This window comes from Dermacentor andersoni, chromosome 2, assembly GCF_023375885.2.
Source record: "Dermacentor andersoni chromosome 2, qqDerAnde1_hic_scaffold, whole genome shotgun sequence".
NCBI lineage: Eukaryota > Metazoa > Arthropoda > Arachnida > Ixodida > Ixodidae > Dermacentor > Dermacentor andersoni.
In genome coordinates, this window is record NC_092815.1 from 17,402,587 (window position 1) to 17,421,022 (window position 18,436).

At 46.7% G+C, this 18,436-nt stretch overlaps 1 protein-coding gene across 6 annotated transcripts in view; it reads right to left on the bottom strand.

Annotated features, from left to right (window-relative positions):
- Window positions 1-18,436, bottom strand: part of LOC126542835 (mediator of RNA polymerase II transcription subunit 12-like protein) — a 232,660-nt gene that overhangs the window by 153,126 nt on the left and 61,098 nt on the right. For all 6 annotated transcript variants that reach the window (XR_008615000.2, XM_055077484.2, XM_055077485.2 and 3 more), the window contains exons 19-21: window positions 14,957-15,120; window positions 6,978-7,086; window positions 6,759-6,889 (exon numbers count right to left, since the gene is read on the bottom strand). Coding sequence is in view for 5 of the 6 variants with exons in the window: in XM_055077484.2 (XP_054933459.2) it covers window positions 6,759-6,889; window positions 6,978-7,086; window positions 14,957-15,120 (404 nt within the window). In the remaining variant the exon portion in view is untranslated. The remainder of the gene's footprint in view (window positions 1-6,758; window positions 6,890-6,977; window positions 7,087-14,956; window positions 15,121-18,436) is intronic.

The following is an 18,436-nucleotide window of genomic DNA, read 5'->3' on the forward strand; positions in this document are numbered from 1 at the left end:
CTCAGCTGGCACGTGTGTGACTGCACTGCAGGTAGCGGTTTCAGCCAGTAGGAAGGAGCCCCTCCGGGAGGCGCAGATTAGGAAGGCTGTGCTCCAAGCCCTACTGGATACAGGCTCATGCGTGAGCTTACTTGAAATGCCAGAGTCAAAGGTAGCAGAGGAAACAGATGCCAAGCTCAGGACATATGAGCTCATGTGTCCTGAGCCTGGCAAATGTACGTGCACTCCACCTGGCAAACAGGGTGGTCCTAGTCCACCACATCCTTAAAGTGCAAGATCCAGTGGGCTACGAGCAGCCACAACCTGTATGCATGTAAGTATGTGCTGGACCTATGTCGGAACATTGTTCTCAGCAGGGACTATTTAACTGTAACAGGTATCTCCATGCATGTAATATTCCATCCAGGCAGATGAAATATTGGCACCGACCCGCAATGCATTGTGCCGTTCGTTAAGCCCGACAAGGGTCCAGCCACAGTGCTCACAACTGAAGATGAAGAGTCTTACCACCTGCCCACCCTCTTCGATGAAGTTCTTGCAGGTCCTGACATAGGGAGTATCATTGCAACCGAAGTGGGCAAGCACAATGCTGTAGCAACAAAACTACAGCCAAGCATGAAGGTGCTTGACAACTTCAGCCTTTTTTCACTACAATTCCAGGGTGTACCACCATCACTCAGCACTGCATAAGACAAACGGGATAGTGCACCTGTGAGATGCAAGTTTTGTCCAGTGCATGCTAAGAAGCAGAAAATTATTGAAGACTGCGTACATGACCTCCTAGAGCAAAGTCTTATAAGATGAAGCAGCAGCACTTGGACTAGCGCCCCAGTGCTCATGGCGAAGTAGTCTGGAGGCTACGAGCTACCGATCGCTGAATGCACGAACCAAGGTACCTGCCCACCCTGGGGCTCGAACAAACTGGCTGCTAGCACAACTTGGCCGAGCTCAGTGGTTCTCAAGCTTCGATCTCTCCCAAGGGTTTTTCAGTTTCCTGTCTGCAATTCCTCCATTATGTAAACAGCCTTCACGTGCCCTCAGGGTACACTTAAATTCGTCAGGATGTCCTTCATGGTGGCAAGTGACCCACCAACTTTTCAAACCTTGATAGACCGTGTGCTACAGGGAATCAAGCAGCACTTCGCTATGGCATTTTGAAATTATTTTCTAATCTATTCGGAGATGCTTAAGAGTCACACTGAGCAGGTGAGGGAAATACTGCAACGTATTGAAGGTGTTAGCCTTACAATTAAACCAGACAAAATACAGGTATGCCATCAGTCCCTTAAGTTCTTGGGTCACATCTTCTCACCTGGGCAGTGCAGATCGGATGAAGGAAAGGTGCGTGCAGTGCTAGATTACACAAGACCCAGCACAATTAAGCAGTTGCAAGCCTTCCTGGGGCTTGCTAGCTATTAGAGGAACTTCATCCTACACTTCTCATTGACGGCACATCTACTCATGGACCTTTTAAAGAAGAATGAGCCATGGCATTGGGCAGAAAGTCAAGAGCAGGCTTTTGATCTACTCAAGCAATCCTTAGCTCAGAATGCAGTTGTGGGCCTTCCAGATCTAAACTGACCTTTTGTGGTTGAAACTGATGCAAGCAGAGTCGGCATTGCATTTGTACTACTGCAGGCTGGCTCTGATGGACTGCAGCCTGTTTCCTGCATTGGCAGGGTTCTTACAGAGGCCGAAAGCCGTTATATTGTCCAGGAGTGGGAGTGCCTCGCAGTAGTGTGGGCAGAGGACATGTTCAAGCCCTATCTTTAATTTACCGAGTTTGAGATTCACTGTGACCACTCATTCTTGTCATGGATGCTTAGCACCAACCAAACTTCAAGCAAAGATGGGGACAGTAGAATCAACCACAGATGGGGACTGGCAAATATACCTGCAGGAGCCTTAAGCAGAGCTCTTCTCCAGTGTGAAGACCACCCAAGTGATAGTCTGCATGAGACAATGCCCCAGTGCTGCTCCAGAACCTGAAGCGAAAATTACATTTGCACAAGTAGCAGTTGCCTTGGAAGAGGATGCCACACTCTTAGGTGACACAGGACAGCTGACGGCTGACGGCTGTCTCTCAAAACTGAAGAGTGTGGTCCCTGAAGCTCAGAGCCTAATCACCGCTTTCTTCATGATCTGACAGAGACAACAGAACTGGAACCAAGCGGAAAGCTGCTTCAGCAAAGAGGCAACAAGAAGGTACCATGACTACCTGATTACCTCCGACACCTGGCACTGAAGATAGCACACGACCAGCCCACTGCAGACCATGTCAGATTTTTCAAAACCATGAGACGTGTCTCAGCCTGGTTCGTCTGGCTTGGCATGCAGGCTGACGTATCCAAGTATGTGCAGTGCTGTGCTGTCTGTCAGTGCTCAAAAGATTGATGCCAGAAGCCTGAGGGCCTCATGAACAGTGAGTGGGCACAGCTCTAATGGAAGAGCTTAGTGTCTATATTGTCACGTGGTGGTGACGTTGAAGAACACAGTAGCAAATACTGTGAAAGACAAAACTAACTTTTATTGGGCGAACCTGTGCCCACAAAAACAGGCTACACTTATAGCACAACGATAGCGGCGAACACGGTCGGCGATCGTCGAAAATCTGATCAGCGGGTCAAGTGCGTCGGCTTTTATACAGCAGTCATCGAATGTTCCAGACTAATCGTTGGGACCCGCATGCCTTCCACAAAGTTCTACAACATTCGAGTCACGCGATGAAATCAGATAACACAAGGTTCGGCGACAACAGACAGTGGATAGAAGCATCGATAACTTTCCAGAAACTTCGGATACATGCAGACGCGTCCCGCGCTGTGCGATAACATTTGTTAGGCGGCGAAACGTGGTCGCCCGTTAAATATAAGCACATGTGTCAATATTATTGGGCGCTCACCATCTGCACCTAGTGTCTACAAATACTTGCTGGTGGCTATCGACAAATTCACTACGTTCCCAGAGATCTTCCTTCTGCAAGTGGCAACAAGTACAAAAATCTTTGAGTGTATGGTTGCAGTTTTCTGTCACCATAGCACGCCTGTGGCCATCACAAGTGACAATGGGAATCCCTTCGTGAACACCTTATGGCGCAATCTCCTAAGAGACTGGGGCACCAAGGACCGTCACACTGTGCCATACCAACCAGTGGGATAAATCGTCGAGATCCACAATGGCACCATTAAGCAGGGCCCAGGAGCATACTGCTCCAATCACAAGGACTGGGGCTAGCACATACCTGCTATCATCATTGTCATGCATACTGCAGAGAATGCAGTCACCGAATATATATTCGATTTCGCGAGAATTTCGTTGTAGCGAAAAGAGACAGCACAGATAGGTAATGCATGGCAGAACAAAACTTTACTGTCCAAATTCCGTTAGCCTACTTTGCAAGCTTTGCTCGAGGATATAGAACCGCATTGCCGTCGGTACAAAGTGTGCCATATGCGCCGACCAGCAGTGGGCAGTACTGCCGTAGCACAGTATTCTCGATCAACTGCTTTCGGAGGTGCGATCACTTTGCGAGATTTTGCATAACTCAGCACCAGATGCAGAGCAACAGCGCATGCAGCAGCATTTCTCCAGCGCACGCCGACGCATCCGGTGCCGATCACTAAAGTGATCGTATCTCGTGTATGCGAAGGCAAACGATCGACTACCGGCCCTTTCACGCAAATCTACGTCCGGCGCCGAATCCGCACATGATGCCTGTTGGGTGGCACCACAACCAGCGTTCTTGAAGCAAGGGATGTGCATTCCCGGACGATCGCTCAATCATGGCCCGATGCGTGACACTCCATATGCCGCAACCGCCATCTCAAGCGCCATAAACAATTCCATGTAGGTGGGATGTGGATTTCTGTTCTTGCTGCATTTTTCTCACCAAGGTGCACATTACGCAGTGCACTGCCGCGATCAGGGATTGTTGTTTGAAACGCGGGTCCAGTTTGCATTCAGTTTCACCTCACGCGATTGGCCTAGGCCTCATCGAGTCGTCAGCCGCGAGGAACGCAAACTGAACACGCGTTTCGAACAACGATCTGCGATCTCGCCTGGTGCGTGCAAACACCGTCGTCACATGTCGGTAGCAACATGCGTGCCGCTCATGGTGCCACTTTGAACGGGCAATCAACAAGCAAGATGGCGGCCATGACATGTTTCCAGCACAATGATCGCTTCCGGTGCTTGGTTGTTTTTGTGAACAAGAATGATGGCGCCCACACAAGTGTAATGTGGTGCTATATTACGCAATTTTAGTGCAAAACAATCGCATTTGAGCACATATTGGAGCCTGCTAGCCTTACGCAATATGCGGAGATATGTTCCGGCAAATTTTTTTGATGCGGGATTGCAGTACAGCGACATTTCGTTGCCGAGAGGTACGAAATGCATTGAATACTATGGGTGTTCCCCGAGGATACGAAAATGTTTCGTTGTTGCGAGAATTTTGTTATCGCGGGTTCCGACTGTATAGCCTTTGCTGTGTTATGGCCATGAGCTCCGTGCCACATGGGAACCCGCAGGTGATGACGAAGATACAGAGCCTCCGGCAGCAACACACCATGCCTTTGCTGCAGAACTCCAGCAGTGCCTTGAAGGGGTCCTCAAGTATACTCAGAAACATCAAGCAGCTACTTGGCAAGCGCAGAAGTCCAGTTACGACCATCAGCAGCAGCCAACAATCATTAAAGATGGTGACCTCGTACTCTTAGATAGTCACACCTTGAGTAATGCTGCCAAGGGTGTCTTAGCCAAGTTGGCAATGTGGACCTTATCACATGGTCAAGCGGGTTAGGCAACAATGACTTTGTTTCGAGTGATCCTACTATGGAATATCGCCAAACTATTGCCCATGCAGACCAGTTGGTGCTCTACCATAAACCACAGCTTCTCTCTTCAATTACTGCTTCATGTTTTGAGGGGGGAGGGTTGTGAGGAGAGTGGTGGCATAAGCGGATTGGGAGCTCCAGGTGAGACGAGGCAAGACGCAGCTCTTGGAGGCCGCACGCGCAGTTTACTGTAGTTGCCAGTGGAGGGACCACGTGGGGCGAGTGCAGCGGTGACACAGGAAGGAAAATGCGGGTGGGCGCAGGGTGTGTGTGTGTGTGTGTGCATGTGTGTTGCATGTGATGTGGTGTTGCATGTGGTAATAAAGGGAACGTTTGCAATGAATGCGTCGACCTGTCGTCATTTGTAACAACTATCGTAAGTGGTAAGCACTTGAATGCTGGCCAATGAAAATATGCTCGCACAGAAGAGAAGCTTTGTGAATAAAAACCCTGGTCTAGTTATGCAATAGGAGCATACATCAATGAGCTAGATAGCAGAAATATAGAAGCCTTTTTCACACCCTGTTCATAAATCTAGCTGAAATAACAGTGCAAAGTTGCAATGCCATCTCTTCATCATTGCAATGTCTCCAGCGTTCCCATTTCCCAGCTCTGAATTTTCATGATGCAGCACTAGGACTACCTCCTGCCACCCCCCTTTCGTAGTTCAAAACCACTGCCTTACTTGCTGCAGTGTTTAAACTAGCTATGACATCTTGCTGCTGAGCACAAGGTCACAGGTTCCATTTTCAGTCATGGTGGCCACATTTCGGTGAAGAAAAAATGCAATAATGCTTGTGTACTTAGGGTACATTCAACTGCTTGCTTTCGAAGGAGCGCTCTGGCAGTGCAGTTTACATTTGGCTGGCTGAAACCAAGCACTTGGAGCACATTCACCTGGTTCATTCAAAGCACCGTGTTCGAGCTCAGAGTGCCTGGAGTTGGGAACCTTCGTGCTGGGAGTACGACCGAGATCCGACAGAAACATTCTCTGGCTCCAATCTCGAGAGAGCTCCGCATTGCTGCAAACCGAGTTGGAGCGCAGTAGGAACCAGTCGAATGTACAAGTATACTTAGGTACACATTGAACACTTTCTGTGTCCACTTTTTCTTTAGATGACCAAATTCCCCAATCTTTTTATGCCTGATTTATTGAGACTGATTTCGTTATGTTACAGTGTCCTTTACTATCAGTCTTCTTTTATATATATGTTCTTGGGTTGCAAATAAGTAAGGCCAAAGAAACAGTCAATATGAAGCTTGAACCGAAGTCAAGCGGGCTTTTGTTTTCTTCCATGTGATGAAATGTAATTGCAGGCATGGCGAGCAAAGGAAGTCACAGAGGCGCAGCGGCAAAGCGTTTTTGTCGAGCATTGTCCACGAAAGAAAGGCAGCCAGAGGCCCTAAATGTTTCTCGCAATAGTCAGCACCAAGTTCAAGCCCCAACTATGATTCGCTATAGTTTCCCAGGTCTAATTGTTTACATGAGGGGGAAAAAATGTAAAACAAAAAAGAACAAAAGACATGAAACCACTGCAAACTCATCTATGGCACTCAGTAGACAAAAGGAAATCCCTGGAGGTGTGAGGCTCCTCACTGGCATATTTTAAAGAAAGCACCTGAATGAGTGAGACTCGTCCCTGGCACAGAAAGGATAAAGAATGCCGGATTGAAAAAATTAATCTGAACCCCTTCTCTATGGCATCTCTAATAGCTTTAGTGTTGCTTTGGGATATTGAATCAACCAATTGATTTAATCACACTCTGCTAAGCTCAGGACACTCATTAAACTCAAGTCAAGAAAAAAGAAAACCATATGAAATCATTTTTCTGACATCTCATCAAGTTTGCTTGGCTCACTAAGTGAACAATGGTATTTTGTCAGAGAATGCATAAAAGTTGGAACTAATATAATCAGCTTACCTGGGGTTGTTTACACACTCAATCATGTACGAACTGTTCCAAAGCAGGTTGAGAGAAGACGGTGTTTGAGAGGCGTACAGTGTTTGCTTGACTTTTGAGTAGAAAGAGCCGAAAATTTCGGAATGTTTGGACTGCAATGAGGACAGGAGACACCACAGTGCTGCACTCTGACAGATAAAGAAAAAAAGGAAGGAAGCTATATGCATTGATATTGCTCACCTTGAGGTAGGAACACGAAGAGTACAGGTCATGGAGGTAGCACAGTACGCAGCGTTCTGCAGAGGTGCACTCTGCAGGGTTGCCAACATTCTTCACTAGCTTGCACAAACTGTACAATTAAAAAATTTTTACTACAGTTAAAGAAGCCCTACAACCATTTTTGAACATGGTAACAAAAACCTGATTGATTGCTAGACAATACTGTGATCTGAGCCCTATATTATTGCTGTACATGCAGCTTCAAGCCTAACATTCCGTTCGAAAGGCCGACTACCCTTTCTCTCAAGTTTTCAAAACTCCCACCACTTTTGTTTTTCTTTACTTTGACACAGGCATAAACAAAAAGATTACTGGGCTGATTACATCAAATATCACAACTAATTAGTACCCCTCCCAGAAGCAAACGTCAAAATCTCATGATGATGATGAAGTGTGGCTACACTCTTTGTATTGGGCAGACACAGTGTGTCCTAGCCGAAAAAAGAAAAACTGGCACCACCTGGTGGCAAAGCATGATACCACCGTGCTGATACTACAACCCATGAGATCAGGCAGTGCAACAGAGGTCGCCACATTTAAGAAGTACTGACACAAAATTCTTGGGGCGCCATTTCTTGCACCTATTGAGTAGCTATTGAACCAGTAATCATGCTAAAGAAACTTGATGGAACATGGTTGTAACAGTACGGTTTGAGGACCGGACACAGAAAGAATGCACAAAAGACAGTCGCTGCATTCTTTCTGTGTCCTGTCCTCAAATTGAGCCGCTATAACCATATTCCATCAAGCCAGCAACCAACTACCCCCTCGAAGTCTCTTAAACGCTAAAGAAATTTGTTTGCTACAGTGCATTACGATTTCTAAGTTATGAGCTCGTATCTCACGACCAGTCACAGCTTCGATTTCGAAGAGAACTTGGTGCCCCATGACCTAAGGAGCACGCTTGTAAACAGCGATGATTCTGTGAGTGCGCAGACCTGTGACGCACACTAGCGCACTATCTGCCATGCCATCTGTGCTCCTGTTTCTTCTGCTAGTTTGGTGCTAGTTTGGTGGGAAACCTGTGCAATGCTATACCATCATAATGCTTCATTGTGCAGAAGTCCACTACACATTATGATCCTGACATTAGAGTTTTAGCATCTGCAGTTTGCTGGGTAACCGGAGATGTGTACAAGAACAATGCTGGTAGTGACATCTGGTGACGCGGTATCTAACCAAAGAGGATGCAAAACTAATAATGCAACTTTTATATTCTACCTAACTGCTGGAGTAAAATGCTGGTAGCAACATAATCGCTAACCTATCTTACTTTTATAATAATCCCCTTCGACAAATAGCATATTAGCACAACTCTGACGTGCACTTACTTTTAATGAAAGGTGCATTCAAATTTGCATGCACGTTACAATCTTAATTCTACTCCAATTCAAAAATGAAACCGAACCTTACTAAAACAAATACAAGAGCAAGGAGCAATGCGAGAAGCATGTCAGGCACAGTTCCTGTGGATATGGTGGCAGAGCTTTCTAAACCACATCAGATGTATGAGCATAAAACAACAACAGGAACAAGTCAAATACAGACATTAATAAATTGTTCACATAGCTCTTCAAATAGCATGAACTTTTCTATGTGATTACCGTGGAATAAAACTGCTATAGTCAATCGTCCTGGTGAGAGGAAGCCTGCATGCTCCCTAAATAATAAACCTAGAACTACATGTAAAAAAACAAATAAAGGAGAGAGAGAAAACGTGCAGCAGTTGCTGAAGTTTTAACTACATTGCAGTACTGTATGCAGTACTGTATCAACTACAGTACTGCATTTGATATGTGTGCAATAATTCAAGAAAAGAAAAATACAATATTAGGCATATCCTACGCACTGTGGGAATCGATGTAAGCGAAGCTTTCCATGCTGGATGCTTTGATTGATGATAATTAGCGGTGATCTTAATTTTTTACATGTTTAGGCTAACATGAGAGTGGCGAGTTGATGTTAAATGTTACCTTGCGTGCACCACTGCTGTTTGTCTGCGTAGTACACAGAACATGCAGGGAGAGATGCTTGCTTGAGGCGTTGTTGAGCGCCATATTTTATAACCTCCGAGATGGTTGAGCGTTGTCATTGCCTCACATGGCACATCGCATTGTGGCATAAGTATTAAACTTGAATTGCATTATGGGGTTGTACGTGCCAAAGCCACACACTCAGATAATGAGCCACGCCATAGTGGCAGACTCCAGATAAATTTTGACACCATAATGTTCTTTAACATATCCCAAATCTAAGTGCACATGTGTTGTATATTTCACTCCCGTCGAAATGCGGCTGCTGCAATTGGGATCAAATCTACGAGCTCTAGTAATACCATAGCCGCAAAACTAACGCGACAGGCATAGAAGTGTTTATTTGATGGTCCACCGCTACCGTAGTGTCTCCTGGACCCTGCGGTGCGCTTTAATTAATACGGCTCTGCTTCTGCACGCCCTGCACAAGTTGCCCGCTTGACATATTTCATCATCACCATCATCAGCCTGGTTACGCCCACTGCAGGGCAAGGGCCTCTCCCATACTTCTCCAACTACCCCGGTCATGTACTAATTGTGGCCATGTCGTCCCTGCAAACTTCTTAATCTCATCCGCCCACCTAACTTTCTGCCACCCCCTGCTACGCTTCCCTTCCCTTGAATACAGTTCGTTACCCTTAATGACCATCGGTTATCTTCCCTCCTCATTACATGTCCTGCCAATGCCCATTTCTTTTTCTTGATTTCAACTAAGATGTCATTAACTCGTATTTGTTCCCTCACCCAATCTGCTTTTTTCTGATCACTTACCGTCACACCCATCATTCTTCTTTCCATAGCTCGTTGCGTCGTCCTCAATTTAAGTAGAGCCCTTTCCGTAAGCCTCCAGGTTTCTGCCCCGTAGGTGAGTACTGGTTAGACACAGCTGTTATACACTTTTCTCTTGGGGGATAATGGCAACCTTCTGTTCATGATCTGAGAATGCCTGCAGAACGCACCCCAGCCCATTCTTAGAAGTTCTGATTATTTCAGTCTCAAGATCAGGATCCGCGGTCACTGCCTGCCCTAAGCAGATGTATTCCCTTACCACTTCCAATGCCTCGCTACCTACCGTAAACTGCTGTTCTCTTCCGAGACTGTTAAACAGTACTTTAGTTTTCTGCAGATTAATTTTTCGACCCGCCCTTCTGCTTTGCCTCTCCAGATCAGTGAGCATGCGTTGCAATTGGTCTCCTGAGTTACTAAGCAAGGCAATATCATCAGCGAATCTCAAGTTACTAAGGTATTCTCCATTAACTCTTATCCCCAATTCTTCCCAATCCAGGTCTCTGAATACCTACTGTAAACATGCTGTGAATAGCATTGGAGAGATCATATCTCCCTGCCTGACGCCTTCCTTTATTAGGATTTTGTTGCTTTCTTTATGGAGGACTACGGTGGCTGTGGAGCCACTATGGATATCTTTGAGTGTTTTTACATAAGGCTCGTCTACACCCCGTTTCCGTAATGCCTCCATGAATGCTGAGGTTTCGACTGAATCAAACGCTTTCTCGTAATCAATGAAAGCTATATACAAGAGTTGGTTATATACCACACATTTCTCTATCACCTGATTGATAGCATGAATATGATCTATTGTTGAATAGCCTTTACGCAATCTTGCCTGGTCCTTCGCTTGACAGAAGTTCCAGATTCTATTTGCGATTACCTTAGTAAATAGTTCGTAGGCAATGGACAGTAAGCTGATCGGTCTATAATTTTTCAAGTCTTTGGCGTCCCCTTTCTCATGGATTAGGATTATGTTAGCGTTCTTCCAAGATTTCGGTACGCTCGAGGTCATGAGGCATTGCGTATACAGGGTGGCCAGTTTTTTCTAGAACAATCTGCCCACCATCCTTCAACAAATCTGCTGTTACCTGATCCTCCCCAGCTGCCTTACCCCTTTACATAGCTCCCAGGGCTTTCTTCACTTCTTCCAGAGTTACTTGTGGGATTTCAAATTCCTCTAGACTATTCTCTCTTCCATTATCGTCGTGGGTGCCACTGGTACTGTATAAATCTCTATAGAACTCCTCAGCCACTTGAATTATCTCATCCATATTAGTAATGAAATTGCCGGCTTTGTCTCTTAACGCATACATCTGATTCTTGCCAATTCCTAATTTCTTCTTCACTGCGTTTAGGCTTCCTCCGTTCCTCAGAGCATGTTCAATTCTATCCATATTATACTTCCTTATGTCAGCTGTCTTACGCTTGTTGATTAACTTCTAAAGTTCTGCCAGTTCTATTCTAGCTGCAGGGTTAGAGGCTTTCATACATTGGCGTTTCTTGATCAGATCTTTCGTCAACTGCGATAGCTTACTGGTATCCTGTCTAACAGAGTTACCGCCGACTTCTATTGCACACTCCTTAATGATGCCCACAAGATTGTCGTTCATTGCTTCAACACTAAGGTCCTCTTCCTGAGTTAAAGCCGAATACCTGTTCTGTAGCTTGATCTGGAATTCCTCTATTTTCCCTCTTACCGCTAACTCATTGATCGGCTTCTCATGTACCAGTTTCTTCCATTCCCTCCTCAGGTCTAGGCTAATTCAAGTTCTTACCATCCTATGGTCACCGCAGCGCACCTTGCCGAGCACATCCACATCTTGTATGATGCCAGGGTTAGCGCAGAGTATAAAGTCTATCTCATTTCTAGTCTCGCCATTCGGGCTCCGCCACAACCACTTTCGGCTATCCCGCTTGCAGAAGAAGGCATTCATTATCCGCATATTATTCTGTTCTGCAAAGTATACTAATAGCTCTCCCCTGCTATTCCTAGTGCCTATGCCATATCCCCCCACTGACTTGTTTCCAGCCTGCTTCTTGCCTACCTTGGCATTGAAGTCATCCATCAGTATAGTGTATTTTGTTTTGACTTTACCCATCGCCGATTCCACGTCTTCATACAAGCTTTCGACTTCCTGGTCATCATGACTGGATGTAGGGGCGTAGACCTGTACGACCTTCAATTTGTCCCTCTTATTAAGTTTAACAATAAGACCTGCCACTTTCTCGTTAATGCTATAGAATTGCTGCATGTTACCAGCTATATCCTTATTAATCAGGAATCCGACTCCTAGTTTCCGTCTCTCCACTAAGCCCCGTTAGCACAGGACATGCCTGGTTTTTAGCACTGTGTACGCTTCTTTTGTCCTCCTAACTTCCCTCCAATAGCACTGCTAGACTCGCCTCACTAGATGATGTTCTAGTGTTAAACGTTGCCAGGTTCAGATTCCAATGGCGGCCTGTCCGGAACCAGGGATTCTTAGCACCCTCTGCTGCATCACAGGTCTGACCGCCGCCGTGGTCAGTTGCTTCGCAGCTGCTGGGGACTGAGGGCCGGGGTTTGATTGTTGTATTCATATAGAAGGTTGTGGCCAAGTACTGCACCAGGGTGGCCAATCCTGCTCTGGTGAGAGAGTGCGTTACCGGTTGTGGTCACCGAGATCAGGCAGCATTCCAGGCTTGTTTATGCAACTTCATCAACACGCAGATGTTTTTTTTTTTTAATCCAGCCGAAAATTGCGCGGCACCGGGATTCGAACCACGGTCCTCTTGCACGCGAGGCGGATGCTCTACCTCTATGCCACCGCTGCACCCTGACATATTTGCATGGCATTTATTTTTCAGAAATAGCAGCAACAAACTATGTATACCGTACCTTGAACTTAAGCTTATCCTGTTTCCCCCAACCGCTGTCGTATAATAGTGGGGTTTCCTTGCCTTCTCACGTCACCTCTCCCCCTCTCTTGTATGGGAACTGCCTCTTCTCTTCCCTCTCCTCTTCTCTCTACAGTTCTATGGTTTCGCATGTCAGAAGAAAGAGATGCACTGCAGTTTCTGCAATGCTTTTAAGGGGAGGCACGGATAATTACAACTTTCAAGCGGCTAATGTGGCAACAGCCAGGGAGCTCCAGAGGGCACTGTGCACATTCGACGAGGTCAGGTGAAAACGAGTTTCTCCTCTCTGACTCACGCCTGTCATTTATATACAAGCTCTGAACCCCCCCTCCCCCCCCTGATGCAGTGTGCAGAATGCAGAAGCCACAGCAGTGGGAAAGTCGAAGGAAGAGGCAAAGAAAGCTTTGCTTTAAAAATCATGCGTAAGAACTGCAATTTGGTCTAGTTGGCTTGGCAACTGCAGGCCGTGAAACTGCAGGCCAAGGCAATGAAAAAAAAAAAAAAATTGAGGAAAGAGCCGACAGGCTGAAACAGCAGTTGATCAGCTCATTCACTCTGTTCCTCTCTTTTCACAGTACCAGTGGTGGAACAGCCATTTCACCTGTCGGCACAGGTCATGGTGCAGGTAAAATGCTGATTTCATGCAACAGCAAACATTTATGGTGCAGGTTTCAAGGCACGTATGCTTACCATGTACCACGCAAATTTTAACTTGATTACAACGACAGCGCCGAATAAAACAACGGACGAAGAAAGGTGACACGGGACAACCACATAGGCGCCTAACTGGTTGTCCCGTGTCGCCTTCCTTCGTCCATTGTTTTATTCGGCGCTTTCGTTATCATGTATAACCAACTAGCCCACCAGCACCTGCTCAAATTTTAACTGATATAGTCGACATGCTGTGAAGATGGGTTTGCGTAAGGCTTACCCTGCAAGCACGGTCAGCAAAGGACGCAGTGCTTCTCCACAGTGCAGCACACAAAGAACACAGCCGGGTACATCGATACGGTGCAGAGAAGGCACCACCAACAGATTATCAACAAACGCGTTTATTAACCCAAGACGCAACACAGTGCGACAGCCACGGCTTATGGGCAAAGGCTCACTGCAAGATCAATAAAGCACGCGCACCTGCACTGAACAATGACATCATGCAATATACTCACGTCATGCCATGCACACTAAGGAGCTGTCGATAGAGCCGCTAAGGTTATGTGGCCGCAAAAGAAAAATAGCATCAGCGCCACTGCGTGTATGCAAGATACAAATAGGGTTTTGCTTTTACATCAGCGACGCTATTCCACTGAAATAGCGCAGCGACCCAAACTCAACCCAAAAGGTTTCCATCAACGAACATGGCGGAACCCATCAAAGCGGCGGCTTTAGCCGTGTACTGCATTCGGCCTCATTCACTGATACTACTCATAACTATGCACCACATGCGATTCTGATCACGCAGCTCTTTTCCAAAGCCCCGCTTTCACCCATAAACGTTAAAAAAGCTTGCCTTTAATGCAAGAATGCGATATCCTCCTTCAGCAAACTCTGTGGTACCACGCGGGTTCGATCCGAAATAAAGCACCAGTAGGACAGTACAGTGGCACATGTACATTGTATGTCCATCAGAAAAAAAATGCACAAATGACGAACTGGATGACTCCGACAGGCCTATAGAACTTCTCACTATATTATGAAAAACTCTATGGACGGGTCTCTGCTTCCTTCTATGATGACGATGATGATGATAGCATGCTCTTGGTTTTTATTTCAATTTCGCTAGCTGCGAAGCATGAACAGAAGGAGGGTTTCACTCTTATGCATGGTTTGGCGCAGGCTTGGTGCAATTTACTGCTAAAATGCCATTTTGGCGCAAGGTTGCGCACAGGGCTGCCCTTGGCACAGTTTGACGGAATTGGCGCAATTGTTCCACCACTGCAGTACTAAAAAAAAGTCAAGTACTGAGAGCATGCAGAAACCAAAGCACAGACTGAAACAAAGAAGAAAGCATGTCAAAATGCTGGCTGTACAAAAACTCAATACTATAAAAGTTATTAAATTTTTATAAAGTACAATGCCTTTCTTCAGGAGGCAAGGAAAGCATTTGTCATGTTAGCGGTGCAGAGTTATCGCTTGATACCACCGGTGCTTTAGTGACCAGTACAATCGATAAGAGATGTAGTGTGACATCCCCTCAGCTAGTCTACCTGATGGAGTACTGACCTTTCACACGCTTGTAGTGTGTAATCCTGGCACACAAGCAGGCAGCAATGGTACCTATAAAAGAGGCCTACAATGTACAAGCCTAGAGACGTTGCATATGTTCCACTCAGAGCAGAGTTCTTCTGCATGAGCTGGTTCTCAACTTCAACAAGCTCTTTCAGCAACTGAAACGATACACAAGACAAGGCAATCATTTGTGAGATGCCACAGATCGCAACCGGACATCAGTTCGGTCAGCCCCCCCCCCCCCCGTGTACACCAACTAGCTAACTTAGTGCAAAAAATTTGCTGTCAATAAAACACTGAGTGCCACGTTTTCCTAGCGGCACTGAAAACTTTTTTAAAAATATCTTCCTGAAACCTTATACAGTAAAACCTCTTGAATTCGACCCCCGTTAATTCAGAAAATTGGATAATTCAAACTCGTCCTCTGGTCCCGGCAGGTGTATGCAATATTTAGTGGCATCAAACTCTTGTTATTTCAGACGTATTTGGTCACACATCGGTTGATTCAGACAAACCTCGAATCGCTGCAATTGAGCTGGGTAAAAGACCAAGGACCAAAGAGCACTAGGACTCTCAACGCACGCTGGCTGGAGGTCCTCTCCAGCGGTATTGCTTAGTCTGTGGACAGCGTTATTGACTTTGACTCTAGGTCAATGACTGCATCGTGTTGATTCAGAAAGTCCATGCCAAGAATTAGGTCCCGCAAGTACTCTTGAAGGTTAACGAAGGTCACAGTATAAGTCCGGTCATGCACTGTAACTCTTGCTGTGCAGCTTCCAATTGGCATTATAAGGTGTCCTCCAGCTGTCCGGATATGACGACCGTCCCACGTAGTCTTGACTTTCTTCAGCTTGGCGGCGAAGGGTCCACTGATGACGGAGCAGTCGGCTCCTGTGTCTACTAGAGCAGTGACAGTGTAGCCACCCAGAAACACGTCGAGGTCAGTGGTTCTTCATCTTGCATTGGAACTGGGTCATGGTGTCGCATCACGGCTGCATCGCATTGTTCTGTAGCTGATACATCTCGTCATCAGGTCTTCTTCTGTCGGTGTATCCTTGGCTGCCAGGTCGCATCAGGATGGTGCCGTGTCGTTGCTGCGTCATCAAGAAGGATCTTCAAGCGCAGTCGTTTGCAGTGGAGGCTCTTCGGCATTTCAACATACAGCAACCACACCTCCATCGATTGCTGCTTTTAGTTTTCGGGATATTGGCTGTAAGGACCGGACCAGGGCTATACCAGTATATGGTGGGTGCTGCGGCAACAGGTAGCCTAGTGACAGGGAACGCAAAGGTTGTTGGAGTCACCACTGCATTGCGGCGATGTCACGTGGCCACTCACCAAGCTGCGGATGTGGCACATTGACAGCGAACCCTCGTAGCTCCATCTTGCGGTATGAGCATCGGCAGTAGATGTGGCCCGCTTCTCCGCAGTGATAGCAGAGAGGACGGTGGTCAAGGGTGCCAAATGTCAGTTTTCCTTGGAATGCTGCGCAGGGCGGCGGGTTGGTGTGCTGGTGGTGGCAGCGGTAGAAGACGGAACTGCGGGATTACCGGGCCCTCGCGCAGGTGCAGAAGGGGACTGCGACGGCGAGCTACAACAGCGTACGTCATCGCTTCCGGCTGAGACTACGGCGATTGAGGGAGCCTGAGTAACTGTTGGATCTCCTCGCGTACAACGTCGACAATCGAAGCCACTTGAGGCTGTGAGGAAGGAAACAACTTCTGAAGTGCCTCCCTCACGACCATTGTGATCGTCTTGCACAGGTCGTCGATGCCCAATGATTGAACTTCGGCGCAGTTTGCTGGGATCGTGCGGCGATTGAATTGCCGGTTCTGCATTTCCAGAGTTTTCTTGATGCTGGTGGCCTCGCGGAGAAACTGCTTGACGGTTTTCGGTGGGTTTCATATCATTCAGCCGAAAAGTTATCGCTTTGAACCATGCATGAGTAGGTGAACTTTCTTCTCCTCGGACATTTCCGGGTCGGCGTGGCAGAATAGATGGCTCATTTCTTCTGTAAAGATGGCAACGTTCTCATTTGGTAGCTGCACTCAGGGTGCGAATTGAACTTTGGCCTTTTCTTTCTGGACAACGCTCGTGAAGGTCCTCAGAAAGTTACTGCGGAACAGGTACCACATTGTAAGGGTGCATTCCCAATTCTCGAACCATGTCCTCACGGTATCTTCCAAGGAGAAGTACACATGGCGCAGCTCATCCTCGGGGGTCCAGATGTTGAAGGCCGATATCCTTTTGAAAGACTCGAGCCAGGTTTCTGGATCGTTCGACAAAGCTCCACAGAAGTTAGGTGGCTCCCTGGGTTGTTTAAGCACACTTGGGGACGCTGAAGCTGCCATTGTTGTTGTTGACATGGTGACGATCTTCCTGGTCATCTCAGGCAAAAGTCAGTGCTCCGGGAGCAGTCCTTGTGCAGCTGCGGCTACCTCGCTGGTCCTTGGCTACGTTGATGTTGTCTTCTGGGTTCGGGCTTGGATCACGACTTTGTGGAGGCGTCCGGTACATGAACGCAAAGCACCTCCACCACATGGCATGTAGTAGCGACAGTAAAGAACACAGTAGCAAAACTGTGAATGACAAAACTAAGTTTTCTTGAGGAAACCTGTGCCTATAAAAACAGACTACACTCAAAGCACAACGATAGCGACAAACACAGTAGCCAATCAGCAAAATCTGATCTTTGGGTCAAGTGTGTTGGCTTTTTAAATGAGCCATCGAAGGTTAGAGTAATCACTGGTGCCCACGTATCTTCTAGAAAGTACTAAACAATCCACGTCGCGCGTACAATCAGATTACGTGAGGTTTGGTGACAACAGACAACGGATAGTACCATCGATAACATTTCAGTAAGTTCCAATCATGCAGGCACGTTTTGCGCTGAGTGATAACTTCAAGCTGTTATAGGGTGAAATGCAGCCCCGAGAAACAGATAACTAACTAAGCAAGTCAATATTAGCCCAAGTTTAACTCCCACTCCTGGAGAACTAGGTTTTCGCTTTGCGTGTAGCGGATGAATGGTTTACATTTGCTTCCCATTGATATTTCACATACAGTCAAATCTCGTTAATTCAAACACACTTAATTCGACCCTCCAGTTTTTTCCAACTGATGAGTGGTCCCGGTCAAAGTTATGTGTATTCCAATGGGTGAAAACGCCCAGTAATTCGAACGCGCAAGCATTTGTGATTTGTGACAGTTAAATCGAACATACCGCGCTCCGACAATGCTCTCAGCAGCGTGCCAAATCACGCGGCGCCACCTACGACCAGCATTGCTCTGACCCTGCCATAGAGGAAAGGCTTAGGAGAAACTCCTCAACACCGCAAAGGAAAAAGAAACATGTTAGAAATTTTACCCTCTCTCAAACGTCAAGGCCGCCTTTTCTACGTCGCGCTGAAATGCCCCATTGCCATTGGTTGGGCGTGTTGGTAAACTGACTTGGAAAGCATATTTAGTGCCAGC